The 8,014-nt window shown below is 45.8% G+C and overlaps 1 protein-coding gene across 2 annotated transcripts; it reads right to left on the bottom strand.

Annotated features, from left to right (window-relative positions):
- Window positions 1-2,119: 2,119 nt before the first annotated feature.
- On the bottom strand, window positions 2,120-7,958 carry gtf2a2 (general transcription factor IIA, 2). Of its 2 annotated transcripts, none has more exons than XM_084008559.1 (4): window positions 7,775-7,958; window positions 3,592-3,696; window positions 2,458-2,619; window positions 2,120-2,345 (listed from the first exon to the last, which is right to left on the bottom strand). In XM_084008559.1, exons 1-3 carry the CDS (start codon window positions 7,844-7,846, stop codon window positions 2,461-2,463), a joined length of 336 nt encoding a protein of 111 aa, XP_083864685.1. In that variant the 5' UTR covers window positions 7,847-7,958; the 3' UTR covers window positions 2,120-2,345; window positions 2,458-2,460. The 2 variants fall into 2 exon arrangements, with proteins under 2 accessions (XP_083864685.1, XP_083864686.1); XM_084008560.1 differs by having other exon boundaries at window positions 2,120-2,346; window positions 2,463-2,619.
- Window positions 7,959-8,014: the final 56 nt, after the last annotated feature.

Genomic DNA, 8,014 nt, shown 5'->3' with positions numbered 1-8,014 from the left:
AGTCTGTCCGTGCTCTCCATGGGTCTCTCTGGTTGGCGCTGTCTGTCGCCTTCTCCGTGGCGCTGTCGGCTCTCAGCGCTGCGTTGCGAAACGCCCCCCTTTCGGATCTCCTATCATCGTGCAGAGGAGTTCGGGCTTATGCAAATGACTCCTTTCGTTACGTAAAGAAAGGAGCTAAATCTGAACAGCCTGTAAAAGCACCGTTTTACCAGAGGGTGGACTGCAGAGACCATGCAGGAATTGCTTGTTTTCCTCATTGGCAGGCTCAGGGAGGACCAGTTTATAGGTGTAGAGACCAGAGAAAACCTGTTTTTCATAATATGGCCCCTTTAATATGATTATTATTATTATTATCAACCACATGACATGTTTGTTAACAGATTTAACTGCACAACATGAGACTAACAGCCGACGATCTAGCGTTAAATATCAGACTCACACAGGAAATTAGCATTTTCTACTAAACGTGCAGTCAGTTGAGAGCAACTGCGGCGCCTTGATCTCGTGAGATGGTTGCCCACGTGTTCATGACGACGGTGCAAGTCGGGATCAAGTCGGACACAAAACTACCCAGCATGCATTGTGCTGCAATCGCCAGCGATCTTTTTTTGTGGGAGACCAGGAACGTTGTAACACCCCGGAAGACCAGGAACGCTGTGACACCCCCAGGAGACCAGTAAAGTTGTGACACCTCGGGAGACCAGAAACGTTGCAACACCCCGGGAGACCAGGGGTGCAGTCGAATAGTCAAAAAATAAGGTCCTAACTCCTATTCCTATCTCCTATTCCTTGACCTCTGGGGAAAACGTCACGGGGTTAAGGAAAGGTGATAGGAGAACGCAAAAGGATTTAGGAAAAGTCGACCGCGGTGCTCAGAGAATCCGACCGGACTTTCACTAAGCTACGTCATTAAAACGCGGCCGCTGATGATTGACAGCTGATGATCGGCACCGGCGATTGACGTGCGTCTGCGCTGGAGAAACTACAATAATGGACTACAAAAAGCGCATCTTCCACTTCTCCACATGTTGGTTTTATAAACAGCTGGTTCACTGACCGGCTTCAGGTCCAGCAGCTCCTCCTTTCTGTTTGACCGGTTGCTTTATTTACTTTTCATTTGTGGTTTTAGTTTCGTTTTTGTCAAACATTTGTAACATGATTGAAATAAATTTAAAAAAAACATTCAATTATTATCACTGTCCACACACATTTATCATCACTATTCCAATTACTATATGTCTGCATGAAAGTCATTGTTAAATATGTAAATGCACATATCGTATGTTTTCATGAACGGCCGAGGTGTGCGGCACTTTAAATGTTGCTCTCGCAAAGAATTGTGGGTCGGCGTAATCTCCTTTCCTATCGCATAGGAAGGTCCGTTGCATCCTATGCTAAAGGAGCTCTGAAAGGAAGCATTGGAGCTCCTTTCCTTTGCATTTAGAGAATCCGAATGGCTCTTATCATGGCGGCCATTTGTTTACTTCCGGGTCACTTCTTCAGTTAGGAACCTTCCTAAGCAAAAAAGACTATTCGACTGCACCCCAGAAACGTTGCAACACCCCGGGAGACCAGAAACGTTGTGACACCCCGGGAGACCAGGAACAGTCTCAGTGCCTGGAGCCTGTAGGGGTCGTCAGGGCAGATATGTGGAAACGTCCTGGAACTCTTCCTGATTCTGAATTGTATTTATAATGTTATTGATATAATTGTTATATGGCAGTTTGGCCAGCAGATGGCAGCACTTCATATGAATCTGGCATTAAATAAAGACGAAGGGAAGAGGACATGTGATTTACTATAAATACTAGGGCTGCAACAATACAGCCCACGGATCAATACGTACCTCGGTTCTTGGGTTACGGTTTCGGCTCGGTTTTGTTTGTTTTTTTATATTCAGACACATTGAAGTGTATTGTATAATAAAATAAATAAATATGTAAAAACAAGTGCTTTTCAAAACTGAAAATACCTCAATTCACACATGCATATTGAACCGTGCATGGCGTAGTGTATGGGTCAATATTATATTGAGAACCGTTGCATCTCTAACAAATACCCTCATTTATTTTCTCTATTTATACATCCCATAATAGTTTTATCAAAGAGGAAAAGAATCGCCATTTTAAATAAAGTTTTTAATAAAGATGAACCAGCTCAATAATAACAAACTGAACACAAACATCATGTAAACTGACAAGAATAAAAAATACAGGCGCGCGCGCACGCACACCCACACCCACACACACACACACTCAACTGTGACTCAACTGTAATAAATTATATGTACAGTCCATGTCCATCTGTGACTCGTCAGAAAGCAACAATAAGAGAATGTCGTCAGTCTGTAAAGAAAATAACAGATTAACGTTAACTAGAGAAAATTACAGATTAAAATCGGTTGTGATATATTTATTGATAACATCAATTAAATAAAAATATGACAAACATTCATACTCATCATTTATCAGTCTTGTTCTGGGTCGACTCGCTCTTTCCATCACAGGCAACGATCTTGACCTTGTCGACCTTGACGAGGTCGGTCACCTCCCTGAACTCCACGTCGTTGAGGACGAACGTCCAGACGTTGTCACAGAACCGGTAGGTGTTTAAGGAGCCCTGGTGGACACAAGGAGAACTACATGAGACCCGGAGACAGGAAGAGTCCCAGTGAAGGCTGTCGACCGGTGGATTAATCCAGATTAATTACCATTCGCAGTGTTTCCCCTAGAATTTTTTTCAGGCCCGGTGGTACCCACCGAAAAAACCCTAAACAGACGAGACGCGTGGGATGGTGTATTGGTGCAGTTGGATTAAGTCAGGTGGCACAGCAAGCAGTCTGCAATTCTGCAATTATTATATTTGCATTCAACATTTTTGTTCAACCAGAGTGTATTCAAGATCACAAGGAGAGAGTGACTTATTAAGGTGCTGGTTGATGGAAATGATCAGGGTCCAGAAAAAATATGGCTGGAAAATGATGAGCATCACATTAATGACATGAGTGCATATATTGTCTTATTTTATCAAGTAAAATATAAGTTATAGGTTTACTCAACAGCAGTTAACTCAAAGTTCCACATCTTATCAAAAACAATCCTCCCCCCTGGGGAGGGGGGGCAAACGGGCTTTGGCCGGTTGTACATACGTCATCACGTCCTAATACTACACACACATGGCGTGATGTTGTTTTTAAGGAGCGCCGTCTCTGCTTATATTTCTCGACAACACTCGACCTGCATCAGCGCATGTGCGCACGAGCGGATCTGTGCGAGCAGGCAGCGCGAGCAGGCAGCGCGAGCGCAGCGGGTTTTGGACGGAGACACACAGCGGCATTTTTATTATGTAAAAATGAATAATAATGTAATGTAATAAAACACCAGTTCTAACAATAACTCCATGTTAGATTGGAAGCATCACTTTAGGTGTGAGAGTACTAGGACAGGATGTCAGACCTCCATGTAGTACTGACCCTTACAACACTAGTCCGGATGGTTCCACCCACCAGAACACCGTGGAACAGGCTGGCCACATTAAGGAAGTACACACAGTAGAGGGGGTGAAGGGCTAGACCGGAGAATCTGGACTCACCCTGAAGTTGACTCTGTTGCGGACTCGGTTGGCGAGCGCTGTGTTGATGGCTTTATCAAACTGGAGGAGGACCTGAAGAGCCAGCTGAGGGGTGATCTGCTGAGTCTGAACACACACACACACACACACACACACACACACACACACACACACACACACACACACACACACACACACACACACACACACACACACACACACACACACACACACACACACACACAGATGAGTACATCATATCACATCTACCACTCAGGGCACTTCACACCTTCTCACCAGCCCACATCCAGTCTAGGGCTTGGCGATATGGACCAAAAGTCATATCGATATTTCCGAGCAAAATATCGATATTTGTTGACGCAATAACATAGATGGCGTTGCCGCGTTCCAAATCATCATTCTACATCAAGCACCACTGTGCATTCATTTCCAGCCTGCGTCCTTGTGCTCGTAACCGGCTGACTGCAAACTCAATCCTAAATTTACCAAATGAAAAAGTTGAGCTGTGTCCTTGCGGCTGTTTATTTTTCGTGTCACTGCCACAACTGGGATGCGCGTGTGTGTTGTGGAGGGCTGCATCGGGGGAAGTTCGCTGACAGAGCCCGCTCTGTAGTTGTGACTGCGGCAGACTCAGCGCTGAGCTCAGGGTTCCAATGTGAGTCCGGCTGGAATCGGGACTTGTTGCCTTCCACCAAGAACTCCTCGTGTGTCCTGTTCCCGTTAAACGGCGCGGGGCCGCTCACGCAAGTTGATAATGGACACCACGTGTCTGCGTGTCTACTTTGAATGTGGTAGAAACAGTGGTTTAATAAATGGCAAAATGCTGCATTCGATGTGCCGTCGGCCTGTCATGAGCTGTGAATCTTTCGGAGACGAACCAGGGCGTGGAACGGCTGCTTTGATACATCAAGAAACATTTTTTTTACTGTCACTAACTTATAGAAGACGGTTCTGGTTTAGTAAATAATTGCAAAGTTTGCAACCCTGGAGAAACAACTAGGCTACGGGCGGTACAGACGGCAAGCGCTCCACGGCGTCGCCGGACTCCACGCTGGAGGGGATTTTTAAAAAAATGAAGTGAGTGGAAGGGCGGGGGCGGGGCAGCGTGTGCCGGAGGCAGCAGGAGAGAGAGAGAGTTGCAAAAGAGCAGGCGGCAGGTGCGGCACAAAATTACTGTTACTTGGACCAAATGTGCAGTACATTAAACGCAAATTATTTTATATCGATGTTGACGATAGCGTCGCGTTCCATATCTCGCTTGAAAAAATATCGATATATTTAAAAAAAATCTATATATCTCCCAGTCCACATCCAGTCTACATCCACACCATAGCCAGTCCACATCTAGACCCCATGCAGTCCACATCCAGACCATAGCCAGTCCACATCCAGTCCACATCCAGACCATAGCTAGTCCACACCCAGTCCATTACATCGCAATTTGTTTTTATCAAAACACGAGCATCCACAAATATTCACTTCCTGTCAGGTCTAGTAGATGGACTAGTGTGAGCATGCACTGTGCAGCATCACAACACGCTAAAATAGCACCACAACACGCTAAGATAGTATCTCAACATGCTAAGCTAGCATCACAACATGCTAAGTTAGCATGACAACACTAGGCTAGCATCACAACATGCTAAGATAGCATCACAACACGCTAACTAGCATCACAACGCACTAAGCTAGCATCACAACGCACTAAGCTAGCATCACAACACACTAAGCTAGCATCACAACATGCTAAGATAGCATCACAACACGCTAAGATAGCATCACAACGCACTAAGCTAGCATCACAACACACTAAGCTAGCAACTTCAACTTCAACAACTTTATTGTCATTTCCACATATGTCCACATACAGGAAAACGAGATACCGTTTTTCAAGGTCCACAATGTCGCTGACACACAGACATTCAACAACAAATAATAAACAAATAACAGATAACATGTAACAACACAACAATCTAACTATAAGTATAAAAGCAGTATAAATATGTAAAGTGTATGAAATGTAAAGTAAACAGTGTTGGTACATTAGTGCAAAAAGTGCAGAATAAATAGAATTAAAAATGTAAACCGGGACTGACAAGAGTCAGTAGTAAACAGGACTGTAAAGTGTCTTTAAAGTGTCTTTGTGCTTGTTGATTGTCCAATTATGTCGGGGGTGGGGGGTGGGGTTAAAGTCCAAATCCAGGGGGGGTAGGGGGTAGGGAGGGGAGAGAGTTCAGCATCCTAACAGCCTGGGGGAAAAAGCTGTTTTTGAGTCTGTTGGTGCCAGACCGGATGCTGCGGAACCTTCTTCCTGAAGGCAGGAGGCTGAAAAGTTTGTGGGCCGGATGGAATGGTTCACCCACAATGCTGAGTGCTTTGCGGGTGAGGCGGGTGTTGTAGATGTCCTGCAGTGACGGGAGTGAGGCACCAATGATCCTCTCAGCAGTGTTCACGATGCGCTGCAGGGACTTGCGGTTGGCTGCAGTGCAGTGTAGCATCACAACACGGTAAGCTAGCATTACAACACGCTAAGCTAGCGTAGCTGCCTGCGTGGCTGAAGTTAAACGAGTGAACAAACAGGAGATAAAACACAATCAATGCCGTTGATTTAACAGCTGGACCAGGATCACAGAGGGCCTCCTTTTTTATTCCATGTAGTCCAGGTCCAGGTCTGGGTCAGGGCACGGTGCTGAAGTGCCTTCTTTATTTCATGTAGTCCATGTCCGGGTCAGGGCATGGTGCTGAAGGGCCTTCTTTATCTGATGTAGTCCAGGTCCAGGTCAGAGCACGGTGCTGAAGGGACTTCTTTATTCCACGTAGTCCAGGTCCAGCTCCGGGTCAGGGCACGGTGCTAATGGGCCTCCTTCTTTATTGAGGGACCCCCAAGGCCTATAGAGAACCAGTGGAGGGACCCCCAAGGCCTACAAAGAACCAGTGAAGGGACCCCCAAGGCCTACAAAGAACCAGTGAAGGGACCCCCAAGGCCTATAGAGACCTGGTGGAGGGACTCCCGAGGCCTATAAAGACCCGGTGGATGGACCACCAAGGCCTACAGAGACCCGGTGGAGAGACCCCCAAGGCCTACAGAGACCTGGTGGAGGGACCTTGGCTATAGAGACCCGGTGGAGGGACCCCCAAGGCCTATAGGGTCATTCTGTGTCATTTCATCAAATTTCTTTGATCTTTCAAAAAAAGTAAGTTTGGACCTGATACTTGTCAGTTTTTTGGAATATGACTCTGAAGTTGGGCAAAAATGTGTTTACTTCCATGTTTGAGCCTTAATATCTGTGAAACTAATAATCTAAGAGAAACCATATTTTGTAGAATGTTTAAGCTAACACCAGAGATTGAGGCAGAAGTGATAGAAGTCTTTTATCTGCAAAAATGGGAGCTCAGCCACTCTTCAAATGTACTACTTTATTTCAACAAGACACATTTTAAGTACCTACCATACTAGGTTATCATTGAGCTACACCCCTGATATTTCATGTCTGGAGGCTATTAGTAAGAGATATACACTGTAGAAATTTTGAGATAGTTTTCCAGATATTGCTGTTTAAAAATGGCTTTTCAGAGTATGATGCCAAAAACCGTCTAAACTACCCTTCATTCAATGATGTTTCATGAGAAAACTGTTGACAGTAGAGACCTAATATTTTGGATTTGTCCTATTAACGAATTTTTTCAGGACATTCTGAGATGATCAAATGCCTCCCCATTTGATGAAATGACACGGAATGACCCTATAGAGACCTGGTGGAGGGACTCCCGAGGCCTATAAAGACCCGGTGGATGGACCACCAAGGCCTACAGAGACCCGGTGGAGAGACCCCCAAGGCCTACAGAGACCTGGTGGAGTGACCCCCAAGGTCTATAGAGACCTGGTGGAGGGACCCCCAAGGCCTATAGAGACCCGGTGGAGGGACCCCCTATTACATATCACATAATGTTCCTTATTAAACAATAATAATGTATAGTGCAGCCTATAGGTCCATGTCTAACAGTGCTTTGTAATGATGGATGGATACAATGCTCAGACTTGGCTTAGCTTGCTGCGAGATAGCTAGCTAACGTCTTGGTCCGCCACCGCCGCAGTTAGCAGCATGCTATTAGCAGCTTGCTATTAGCAGCATGCTACTCGAGGCTAGCTGTGAGCTAACCGCTCCGTGTGTGAGGTAGTCACCTGTATGAGCTCGTCCAGACTCTCCTGCAGGCTGTTTCCCAGAGTGGTGTTCCTGTACAGCTGGTACGCCATGACGGATCCTTCTGGAACCCCCTGGAACCTTCTGGAACAGCAAATAACTAGCAGTAAACACTCAAACACACACTGAGCTAACGGAGCTGGCCGCTTCCCTCCACCTCCAATCAGCAAGTGAGTGGCGTCCCTGACGCGACACAAGGCTTCCGGTTTATCGTTTCAAAA

This window comes from Eutrigla gurnardus (genome assembly GCF_963514095.1).
Source record: "Eutrigla gurnardus genome assembly, chromosome: 1".
Lineage (NCBI taxonomy): Eukaryota > Metazoa > Chordata > Actinopteri > Perciformes > Triglidae > Eutrigla > Eutrigla gurnardus.
The sequence above is the reverse complement of the archived record's forward strand: the minus strand, read 5'-3'. Positions and strand labels throughout refer to the sequence as shown.